Here is a 12,641-nt window from a genome sequence, read left to right as displayed (position 1 = left end):
TTTACAATACTTTGGAAAGAGATGGGGAGTGACCGTGAGAGTCTTTTGTACCACAGAGATTCACTGGTTTGTGGCAAAGTGCTTAAAAGAGTTGTCAAACTTAAGAATGAGTACACATTTTTCTCTCAAAGAAAGACAAGCAAGTGTTCCAAATCTGCTGACCTTTTCTGTGATGAAAAGGGCCTGTCAGTACTACGCTACCTAAGCTAGTATTTTAGAAAAATGAAAACATTTAATCTGTCTCTTCAAGGTGAAGGCAACATTTTAGCAATGAGTGAGAAAATAACTGCTTTTCTAAAGAAACTCATTGTATGGAGAGAACATTTTGAAAACACAAGTTTGGAAACATTTCCATCATCATGCAATTCTGATGTGAAAGCAGTGCAAAGGTGTCACCTATAAAAATTCTCATACCCGTACACTTGAACTGGGAAACAATTTACTAACCTGTTTAAAAATCTCCCAAATGAAGAGTTTTAGTGGGTATTCAATACATTTGTTAAAAACCACACACACACACAAAAAAAAAAAAAACAAGACCTTCCAGTTAGCTTACAAGAACAACTGACTGACATTAGGGAAGATGGAAACTTACTAGCTGAATTATAACAACTACTTTTGCAATTGGTGGATGGGATGGAAAAATTAGCATCATGATTTAGTAAGTACAGCCAGCAATACCCTTCTTACAATTTGGATCTATGTATCTTTGTGAGGTACCCTTTTCAGCAATGACAGCCATTAAAATCAAGTATCAAAATAAACTGAACTTAGAATCAGACTGTTGAATCTCTGTAGCGCAGTGTTAAACCAAGATTTTCAAAAATAATGAAGCATATTCCACAGCATCACTTAGTTATTTTTTTCAGTGGTAAAAAAAAGGTATTTTGTACAACTAATAAAAATATTTGTAAATTGTTTATGTAATCTATATCTCATTTTTTCATTAATTTTTTTATAATGTACTTTTATTAGTATAGCAGTACATGTCTATGACTTATAAATATATACAGTATGAGTATGTGCTTAGAGTGGTTTTTTGCATCTAACTCTAGGTTCCTCAGCACAAGAAAGATGTGATCCTTTTGGAGTAGCTCCAGAGGAGGGCTGCAGCACCTCTCTGATGAGGACAGGCTGAGATAGTTGGGGTTGTTCAGCCTGGCGAAGAGAAGGTTCTGGGGATACCCCATCAATATGTAAGAGGGGCTTATAAGAAAGAGAGACATTTTTACCAGGGCCTGTAGTGACAGGACAAGGGCCAACACTTTTAAACTGGAAATGGTAAGTTTAAATTGGACATAAGGCAGAAATTTTTTTTTTTTTTACGGTGAGAGTGGTGAGGCACTGGGACAGGTCGCCTAGAAAGGCTGTAGATGCCACACCGCTGGAAGCGACGAAGGTCAGGTTGGGTAGGGCTTTGACCAATACAGTCTAGTGAAAAACATCTCTGCCCCACCATCTTTGAAGGTCTCTTCCAACGCCAACCACTCCATGATTCTAAGATTCAACTTTAAAAATTCAAACCTGATCCGTTGCTGGAATACTATTAGCAGTAATAATTTGACATCTACTAATTTTAACACTAATATCTGTATGATCTCTTAAGTTTCATATCAAGTTTAAGACACTCTGCATTGGGATCATGCCAAACCTATTTGACTGCAGTCTGGCCTGCAGCAAAAATAAAACATCCAGCATAAGAAAACCAGGCTTGAATTCCAAGTAAATCAATGTAAGAGACACCTAAGCCTCATGAGAAAAAGCACCTTAATTCTGTAGTACTCTTCAGATCAGCAATGCCTTTAAAAAAAAAAAAAAACAAAAAAAACCAAAACCAAAACAAACCCACACCACAAACCTCTCTTCCTCTTTTTCCACTTCTCTATCCTGTTGGATACCATGTCAGACACCAAACAGACTTCTGAGCAAAGCATGCTTTTCACCATGTTTGATAACACAGACAACAGTACAAGAGGAATTCAGGTACTGTAATCCAGCATTAAACCAGGATTAAATTCTTTCTGTTCAGAAGCAGGGAAGGCACAACAGTAAACATGGAAGAACACACACTTACACGTGAAATCTAGAAACCCTAAGATGTAGATTTATTATGCACCGGGAAGCTTATTAACTTAACCAAACCGCATAGTACAAAAGGTTTGTTATCTCTGCTCAATGTGGAACAAGTTTCAAAATATATATTTTTAAAATTTGTTCAGTCAATACACAATCCTTTTAAAAAACTGTATATCTGTGAGTACCCCCATAACACTTATAAATACATGATTTACACAGCACCCCATTTGGAAAAATTAAAACTCCTTACAAATATCTACATATATTGCATACATATAAAACATTCATAGGAGTACTTCATTAAAGTTGGGTTTAATGGTCCATTTACACTGCAGCAAAATACATATAAATCTGTGTATTTTTCATAAAATGTCTCTAAAAATTAGTTCATTTGTAGCCATTCATAACTCCTTTAAAGCATCATTTAGAAAGTAAATTCGATATGAATAGATCCATGAAATTCAGCAGGTAAGACAGTGATATGAAGGCTAAATAGGAATAATAACTGAACACTAAGTAGCAGTTAAGGCAGGAGTGAAAAGAATTAATATGAAAGATTATTTCAAATGGCAGATAAAGTGACAAAATGCAATAAATATACATATTTCTTGTTGTAAACTACTCTGGCATCCACTGTTTTTCCTGTCTCGGAAGTCAGGAATGTCCATATTTCCAATGCTGCTCATTTTATAATTAAAATTCTTTTTTTTTTTTTTTAAATCAGCAAAACACGAATGTGACCAGTGCTCTCAGGAGCCATCTGGATTTGCTCTAACTGCTCAGAACTGACCTGTAATGTGGGTTTAAGACTTCAATATGACCTTCACTGATAAGTAATGACTGTCATGTGTGACCATACACCCTCAGAAGTCATCTCAGTTTCATCTGTTAACTATTGGACTCCTCATTACTAAATAATATTTGAGAATGTATCTTCCAGAAATCTAATTATTTTTGTCGATAACCACTATTTCAGATACCAGAACTATATAGATCAGTCCGTCTCACAACATGAGGACAAAATGTGGTATACATGCAGACAAAAGGCACAAGAAATGAAAAAAAAAAAAAAATCTTTAAAAGTGGTGGCAGAAACTATTCTGCTTCAAACCTGATCATTTTGCATACAACTTTGGGAAATGAACATTCAAAGAAACATCCTATTGTGTCTGTATATTTGGGTTTCTACCAAATACCAGGATTTGACCAGGTCCAGTATCAGGTAGCATCACACCTAGTTGTGACCTGCCCTGCTAAATAAACCCTCCTGCAAGTACGACATCAACCTCAAGTGTCACACACCATGTGACTTTCCCTAGCACACAGCTGCCTTCCTTTCACAGGCCAGATACTCTGTACATCCCACCAAGATTCCAGAGCCGCAGTTCAGTGCATGACCTGCTTCCACAGTCTCCTCAGAAGTTGGCCTTCACACACTGCTATCTTGCAGCAATGGTTCAATGTCCTCTTCACTACTTCGGTCGAGGTTGCTACTCAGAGCGCTGCTGATGCTGCTGCTGTGTTTTCTGGTACTGCTGGCTTTGCTGTGCTCAGGAATAAATAAGGCAACTAGAAAAGCCAGAAGAACAATGCATGCTCCAACCAGGAAGGGTGGACCAGGAATGATTGCTCTCTGCAGGGAAAGAAACATCAAATAAATAAAGTTTTAGACATTGACTTCTGCATTAAAAACTGTATCATTTAGCAGGAGATAATGGGAGACATATTTACAGTGACTACAAAGCTTACACAAACAGTTCATATGTGTAGTGCAACATGAATTTTCTGCATCTACAATCCCTAAGAATTCCTCACCTGATCTGCACAGCAACCTAAAAACCAGAAACATGCACAAAAGTATCAACTGACAACAGGACTGCCTAGCTGATTAAACAATGACTCATGCTTCTTTGCAATGTCTTTTTTCTTTAGGCAACATGCCTGTTAAAATCAGCAAGACTCCTCTGAAGAATAATAGCATAAGGTTTCAACATCCAGAAATAAAAATGCTCAATGAATCTTTAACTTCACTTTTTTCCATTTGCTTCCATGGCTGACATACTTTAGAATCAAGTTAGCCGAACACAAACACATCCCCAAAAACTAACACGAGTGAGGAAACTCAGCAAGCTATGCAGTATATACTATTCTCACTGCAGAGACAGGTTGCTGGCATGTATGATAACCTGGTATTTGGAGTTACTCTCCCTTGCTTCTAAGCAGTTTATTTTAAATTTTAAAATACAACTTATCTACATTTCATAACCACAATTAAAAACAACCACCAGAAAGGCTGTAAGACTAATTTTAAACCAGCTAAGTCTGATGACAAAACTCTACAAAACAGTGTCAGCAGTCTAGTGATTTTTTTTTTTTAAAATCTTAAACAACTTTTCTCTATTTTTGTCAACTAGAACTAAAAAATCAGAAGATGAAACTTAACCATCATGTACTTTTTTTCTACCAAATGAAATGCAGGAAGTTATTCTAATATGAATTGGGAAAACAGCTGAAATTAAGCATACAGTAACAGGGTATTTCTCTTGCTTCAACTCTTGTTACAAGAAGAGGCCCAATTTTTCAACTGGCAGTCTCTAAATTTTAAATATATAATCATATTAACAGAATTTATATTAACAATATTACTTAGATCTTCCAAGTGGTACTATGGCCACAAGTACTAAAAGAATGTAATAAAATTCCATAAATTAATATCCTCATTTGTAGTGTAACAGCTGATTTACCTGAGCAGCTTTTGAATATGCTACTATTGCAGTTTCACTGAAGGGAGTGTAAGAAGTTTTGAAAAGCAGCCCTTGCTCACTGCATTGCCAAGTGTTATTATTTGCCCAACACAGCCCGTGACTGCACTGTTTCCTGTAAGGGCTCCCTGTGGATAATTCTAATGATGCCACCTCACTCTCCTTTTTAGGCTCTCCAGTTTTCAAAAGAGTTATTTAAATGGGAATTAAGAAAGATATGCTTAACTTCTACTATTTATGCTGCGGAGAGCAGATACACAACCTTGCTTGAATAGGTGCATCATATCTTTTCTTTGATGGAAGAGAATCACAAATGTGACCTGTGGTAAAATTGCAGCTCTCCCACTTCCACAAGAAAAAAAAAAAAAGTAATCTTCAGCAAAATCCTATTCTTAAGTCCTCCAGAGTAATACAAATTAATACTTAAAGGCAAGTAAAAAAAGAAGTCCAGTCTGTACATTTGTATATATAACTGAAATATGCATCCAGACTTCCCTGTCACCACTGTTTGAATGTGAAGGTTTACAAAACCATTATATCTAACAATTTAATTTAGCACTCTGTCCATCAGTGAACACAGAAGGCCTTTATCTGAAATGTACAATACTAAATTACAACAATAATCAGTAAGTTAAACTTAGATGTTTGGGTTTGGGGTTTGTTTGTGGGTTTTTGTTTTGTTCTTGTTTTGTTTGGTTGTTTGGTTTTTAAAAGGAGACACAGCTTTCTCTCAAAGTAAAATTTTCGAATAGTTACACAAACAAATTTGTTCTTCACATTAATAATTCTAACAATACCTATGTAAACAACCTGTTTCTGATAACAACTTAAAAATCTACTTCTTGTAGTTGCAGTAGCACCTAGTATTAGAGCAGTGGAAACAGAGGAAGAACTCTTTCTAATTCACCTCAACAGCAATACTGGGCTGGATCCAGGTTCAGCACAGAAACAGTGCATTCTCAGTTGAGTTCCTATAGACTCATTGCTTTTGACAAGGAGGGGTAGGAAAAAAAAAAAAAACAAACCACAAAAACCTACAACAAAAAACCCAACAATGTCTGTCACAGACTAAACCACATTATATCAATTAACTGCAGTTCCACAGACATCTAGTAGCTTTTTAAAACAAGGTACTTGACCACTTAAACTTGTTACTAAAACACTTAGTGAACATTTAATTAGCATTTAATAAAACCAGTAAAACATTTTTTAAACAATGTATATCTGTAAAGCAGCTCCTAGTTACCAATTTGGAACACTGAACAAAACCAAGAGACAGGTGGTTTGTATTTGGGCCTTGCGAATCCAAGGTACCAGTACTAGTGTTTTAAGCTCAGCATTACTAATTTCCTTGTCTAATCTTGGTGCATTCCCTGGTTTTCATTTCCACTTATTTTACTTACATCAATTTTTAAAGCTATATAACATTTAAATTGTGGAGTTCTTTCCCACTGTTATATTAGACTTAAACATAAGAATTAGTAGGAAAAAAAATCGTACTGTTATTTTTGTGAATGATAGTTTTACATGTTAGGTGCCTAGTAACTTAATAGGAAGACATTTTAAGAAAGCTTATGAGTACATACATAATTAAAAGTAAGAGCTGACGCACTGAAACGAGAATAAAACAATCTTAGTTATGTAAATACTTACTGATTTTGCTGTATTGCTAACTAAAAAATGTCTTATGCATTAAGTAGATTTTGAATAAAACAATGACGTCTGAAATTATTTTTTAATTAACACACCTTAGAAAAATCATTCTTTTATTATATGGAAGCTTATACACTAGGCTCCAGTGCAGGAATTTGTTCTACCACAAGCTTTAGAAAATTCTACAACAGAAGTTTTGACTCATTGATAACTTACTGTAACAGTCATTGGCTCCACTGTAATACATTTGGCTACTTCAACAAAAGAACACATGGATATTCTTAAAGTAACCGGACAAACCAACATTACTTGCAACATGTTCAAGCATTGGTTACAGCAAATAACCCAAAAGGTTAAAGAACTGGGGGATGAACAACAAACATTTGTTCCCATAGTAACAGCCACTAGTTATTTACATATTCAGCTAATCTGTTGTCTGTCTTAATCAGCTTAATGACAAGCTAAGAGATCATCAGCTCTCTGAAAAGTCCATTCTTAGTACTTTGAAAGAGCAATGAAATCATAGCTGAGATGGCCAGGGCAATCAAGCGAACAAGAAAAAAGCACCATAAGATTCTCCAAACTCTGGTAAGCATGTATTTGGTATCTCGGAAGCCAGATGGGAAAGAACAAACCAGACAAAAACGCAGACCTGAAACAAAGATGGAAGGGATACAAGAAAAGACTGAAGGGAGTACCAAAGAAATGCTGTATAGGATTGACTACTTCCCTCCCCCTCAAGTTTTGTGCAGGTAAGGAAAGGTGATGAACAGCATTGTTACTGTCATTGAAAAAAAAAAAAAATTCTCAACTGTATACTAAATTACTGCCTACATCAATAATTACCCTATTCCTGTAAGGTTTAAAGACAAACTTGTTACAATTTACTGAGTTACCAAAAATTACTGTCTCATTGTCAAAATTTCATGTTTCGCTGTAATTCAGCATTACAGCTGTGCTTTGAGTAGATATAATCAAAAGAAGTTAACTGGTTCTGTCAGAATACTGAAACAAAGCTGCTAGTACTGGAAATATAAACAGTTACTATCAAATTTAAATTATGAGTTACCTTAATAGTTCAGTAAAGCTGACAAATGAGAATTAAGTAGTTCACCAATTAGATACCAAGATTTCAAACCAGCCAAAAATGACAGATTTTTACCCTTATGAGTTCTACGCTGCAAACTTCACACCGAATTTTAAATTTACCTCATCACTGGGATCTTGCATTGCTTTTTTTTCAGAAGTCTGATCAGGTGGCAATTCATTGAGCTCCACATGAAACAGAAAGAAAATAAAGCCATACAGTGCCGGTCCCAGGCCATTGCACAGACCTCTGATTCCAGTTATTATTCCTTGGACAACACCTAATGAAGAAAAAAAAAAAAAGAGTTGGACTTTTTTTTAATCAAGAATGAAACGCTCCGAGCCAACAGCTGTTCCAAAATAGCACTTCTCATAATTTTTTCTACATACTAAGATCTTAAGAAATACATTGGAGACAACTTGGCTAGGCTAAAACAATCCTCTGCCTGACCATAGTTCTGGCACTGTACTTGCATGCTCGCAGAAGTTTAAAGATAAACTGCCGTTACAATTTACCACGTTACCAAAAATTACCGTCTCATTTTCAAAATTTCATGTTTTGCTGTAATTCAGGATTGCATCTGTGTTCTGAGTAGATATACATCAAAAGAATGAATTTTGAATATGAGAGACTAAATTTATGTGCAAGTCTAATTTTTTTGTGTGTGTTAGAGATCTTCCACTCTTACCCAAAGCCTACAATGAAGAAAGCAGAGATTAAGTGTCGTACCTGCCTAATTTATCTTCAGGTGAAATTTAGAGTAAAATGTCTATGTATTAAGGATTGCTATTGTCAAAATATGCACAAACTAACCAATTTCTTCCCTTCACCAGCCTAAAACCAGGACTTATTTAAGGATCAAGTAACTTATTCAGGGCAGTAACTCAGCAGTACTGCAGTAAATTCACAATACTAGATGGGTTGCAGTTCTACATTAGAGTATTTTTAGAGTTTAGTCAAAGTTCAGTGGGTCTGCTTCCATTGCAGCTTCATTAAGTGATTGTGACAACATTGTAAAAAAAATATATATTTTTTTTATGATCTTACAGATCAAGATTCTACAGAACACTATTTTTACAACAGTAGTAGTCTCCATAACTCTTTCCTTCTTAAGGCAGGAACATGTAAATTGGAAGGAGAGAAAGTATGCCAAAAAGAAAGCTGTCCAAGGTTTTCCTTCAGCTGTTATTGTGTAAGCTTAAAATCTTCATGCCACTAGGTGGCAAAACTGCACTCCAGAAATTTTTGCATGCCTGAGCTATTTACAGTAGTTTCCTTTATGTAAAACAGAAGACTAATGACTTCCATCAACTTAACTATTCGTTTCATGACATAACTAGGAAATGAGTCTTTCAAAACTCTTCTAAATATCTCTATTGGAAACAAAAATCAGGGAAAGAGGAGTCATAAAAAAGCCACATAAAATACTGTCTCTTGCACCTTTCAAACTGTCTTCTAGAACTGCGCCTTTGTACCTCCCATTACTTAAGTTCAGGTTGTATAATGTTAAAGCAAGACTCATGATATATACGTACAGATTTTTTTTAAAGAGAACACTAAATCCAGTTATTATAAACCAGTGTTATACTTTGTGATGATTCTTTCCCTCACTTTACTTTAAATGAAGCAGTATTTCTGATCGTTCATTCCCTTTCACATCAAAACCAATTAATTTTTCTGTCTTCCCACATCAACTATTTACTCAAGCTTCCTTTTCCTTGAAAATCTGAAATATTACAGCAAATAGAGACAACTTTTCCACACAGAATAGAGCTTCTTGTATAGGCTTATTTTAATCTGGTAAAATGTGGTTTTAGTTTTCAATAAAAAGCTGGTACTGTTACATTAATCCTCACTATCTACTTATAGAATATTTCTTTTCATAATAAATAGGAAGGAAAAATCATGAAAGTTACCACATCTGTTTTTGTTGCTTCTGTAGTACTTTCACAGGAAGCTGTAAGTAGCTGGTCAAATAGAAACTATGTTTTGCAAGGCAATTCTGATAAATTTGTGTACCTCCTTCCTCTCTACATAGACTGGCAGACTTCCAAAACTAATACCAAAGAAAAACATTACTCATCAATATATTTGAAGAGTACATCTATACTGCTTTCTGGAGTCATCCAAGAAAAGAGTCTGATGCTGAAACAGAAATTCAATACTCACCTTGTTGATCTGACTCAGCATTTCGTGAAACCAGAGCACTGATTGCTGGGAACGTAATGCTTGACATTGCTGCTACAGCTCCTGCTGCCCACATCATCCTGTGTTAAATGCATAATTTCAATTAAAAATTGACTGACCATAGAATTAGTCCCCACCTCTCCAAAAAGGGCGACAAGGGTACCCTCATTTAAGGCTTAATGCCATTTCAAAGTACTCATTAAAATATCTAGAGATGGAAAATCATCTGGTCTGGGTCTTATTCCTGCTCCCCTCCCACAAAACACCCCAAGCTTGCTGGAATAAAAATTCATTTGATTCTACACAAGCTATTAGAGCAGATGAAAACAGGAGAGTGGGAGTGAAGTGATGCACAGGCCTTCCCACTCCAAAGGCTATACAGAGGAACAATTTCATGGGGTGGCCCAGCGAGGCAGTTCTCTAACTTGTATAGTTCAGTAGCAATTGCTCTGATAAAGAACAAGCATTCATCACTGTCAGTAGGACAAACTTTGTAAAGCAAAGCTGTTCCAGTTTATGGTTCTAGTTCACTTTACTTACAGACAGTTTTTCCAACAAAAGAAGCTCTAGATAGGTTCCAAGACCAAATATGTTAAGAGAATGGCACATCAGAAAAAAGAAAAAAAGTAGAGGTCCAATAACTAATTAGAATGGATCTAGTGGAATTACTGGAGAGAACACACTACTTACTAGTTTGTGAGTTTAAGAAAAACTTTTAACCACATTTATAAACATAAACCACAATGGACCGAAACGGTGCAGACCCCTTTTTCAAATGGGCTGTTAGCCTGAAATTTACACTATATACCTGGAAAATTGTACCTACGTGTGCAAAATACAGACTAAACTTTGCTAGTGTAATGCAAATGAGAACATTTAGGTAGTCATGATAACAGAATTAAATGATATAATTTCTTGGAAAAACATTTTCAGTTCCTTCACAGGTATGTACCTATGAAAATGTGCGCTTACCAAGGCTGAGATCCAAAACCATACCAAGCCAGCTGAAAGATTTGAAAGCCAAGGCCAAGGAGAACTGTATTTTTGTTGCCTATCGACCTCATCAAGACACTGAGAAACACAGTCTGCAAGAGAAATTGATTCATCCAAAAGTTATTTTTGTAAGCCAGATTGCTCAAGCAATTTCTTGTTCTACACCAAGTAACTCAGAAGACCTTTCAACTGGTGAGGAACTTCACACTGTTTGTGCTCTTACTTCCCCTGTATTAAGTCCAAAATGCAGACAAGCTGCATCAGCATTTGATGTACAGGCACTCTTAGCTATTAAAGAGTTTCTACTTCAGGATATCAAGAAGCATGTGTATTGCCTTCTCTGTGGACATTATATCTCGGTGTCTGTTTGTACTGTAAAGAGGCTTTCACTTCCACCTTTACAACTCCATTTCCTTACGGACTAGAGAGTCTTACAATAAATGCTAGCATCAAGTTAGGATAGTACAGGCTGGATGTGAGTTGAATTTACCAGTACTCACAAACACTAGAGGGGGGAAAAAAAAAAAAAAGACTGTTAGCTCAGGGGGAAAAAAAAAAGTAGCAATCTCTTTAGGTCAGATGAATTACTATGCAAATTTACAATTAAAACCAAAAAGTAAATCCCACTTTTTTTTTGGCCAAGGCCACGTCCTTTTCATCTTTAATTACATTTTCTGCCAACTCCTTACACCACTCATATGACCTTTTTATTTGCACATGGAAACTAATCCTAAACATAGATGCCCTAAAGGAGGACCACTGTTTTTCATCTGTTAGAAGTGTTACTGCTGATGGGGAAGGAGGTCCCAATTCAGATAAAACAGCAATATACTCATGGCAAGAAGCAGATTGTTCCTAGTAAAGTAAAATCCATATAGACTGCTCCATTCAGTGCATGTATTTTTCTTTAAAATGAGAAACTCAGCAATGTATCAGTAAAGCGCCAGAGAAAAGGAACCAGGACTGCAGAGCAGAGCACATTTCCTCTCTCCTGTACCTCTTACACTAGTTTTCTGTTTCTCATTCTTAGACAAAGCTAGCTTGAAAGCTAAATAGCAAAAATATAGTAATTCTACCTACATGTGATCAGTTCTTTCTGGAGATATCCAACATGCCAACACAAATCAGTGTTTATGAAGCAAAGTTTGCTTCAATAATCTTCATTTTTCAAAGAGTTCAAAAATCAATGCGGAATGTCCTCATTTTAACACTGAAAATTATGTACCAGAAGGGAAGCCATTTTAGAGATTTTTAGCAAATACAGAGGTATGAATAAAGTATGACTGGCAAATGTGAGTGCACCTAAAAGCATCAGAACAAACCACAGAGCAAAGATTAAAATAATGGCTTGTATTGATAATGAAGGACACAACTGACATCAGTAAAACTTCTAAACACTGAGGAATGTGTTGTTTACATTATAACAGTGAGACCTCCATTCTGCTAAGGATAGAAACAAGGTTACAGCACCTTGGATATGCCATTCCTCTTCCTGTTATTACAAGAAGATATCAAACTGTACCCATAAAGATAACCAAAAAAATCACATCACAAAAACTGTTTGATTTCTAAAAGGCATAACGGACCTGTCCAAAAATCAGCTCACTGCTCCCAGTTAAGAGGCATGAAAGCAATGTACCAAGGCCTCACAGCTCCTCAGCCTCCATGCTGAGCCCAAGTAACCCTGGACAGGCCATGTCAATACCTGCAACATTTGTTCACACATTTGACAGCATGAGCCAACTGAGTATGTGCAAGCAGCATGACTTTTGCTTAAAATAACATGTTCCCCTTGCAGAAGGCTTTGCATTAAGTAATCAATTTTCTGTATCGTTTTTATCATTTAAAGCCAGAGTTCCAGAAAATTTACTGATCTAAGCTTA

At 35.9% G+C, this 12,641-nt stretch overlaps 1 protein-coding gene across 1 annotated transcript in view; it reads right to left on the bottom strand.

The window, feature by feature from the left end:
- Window positions 1-2,082: 2,082 nt before the first annotated feature.
- The window catches only part of MFSD14B (major facilitator superfamily domain containing 14B), a 32,335-nt gene continuing 21,776 nt past the window's right edge, over window positions 2,083-12,641 (bottom strand). The window contains exons 9-12 of the mRNA XM_065655731.1: window positions 10,738-10,850; window positions 9,748-9,845; window positions 7,701-7,858; window positions 2,083-3,709 (exon numbers count right to left, since the gene is read on the bottom strand). Of these exons, the coding sequence (XP_065511803.1) occupies window positions 3,506-3,709; window positions 7,701-7,858; window positions 9,748-9,845; window positions 10,738-10,850 (573 nt within the window). The 3' untranslated portion in view covers window positions 2,083-3,505. The remainder of the gene's footprint in view (window positions 3,710-7,700; window positions 7,859-9,747; window positions 9,846-10,737; window positions 10,851-12,641) is intronic.

Source organism: Caloenas nicobarica, chromosome Z (genome assembly GCF_036013445.1).
Source record: "Caloenas nicobarica isolate bCalNic1 chromosome Z, bCalNic1.hap1, whole genome shotgun sequence".
Taxonomy (NCBI): domain Eukaryota; kingdom Metazoa; phylum Chordata; class Aves; order Columbiformes; family Columbidae; genus Caloenas; species Caloenas nicobarica.
The sequence above is the reverse complement of the archived record's forward strand: the minus strand, read 5'-3'. Positions and strand labels throughout refer to the sequence as shown.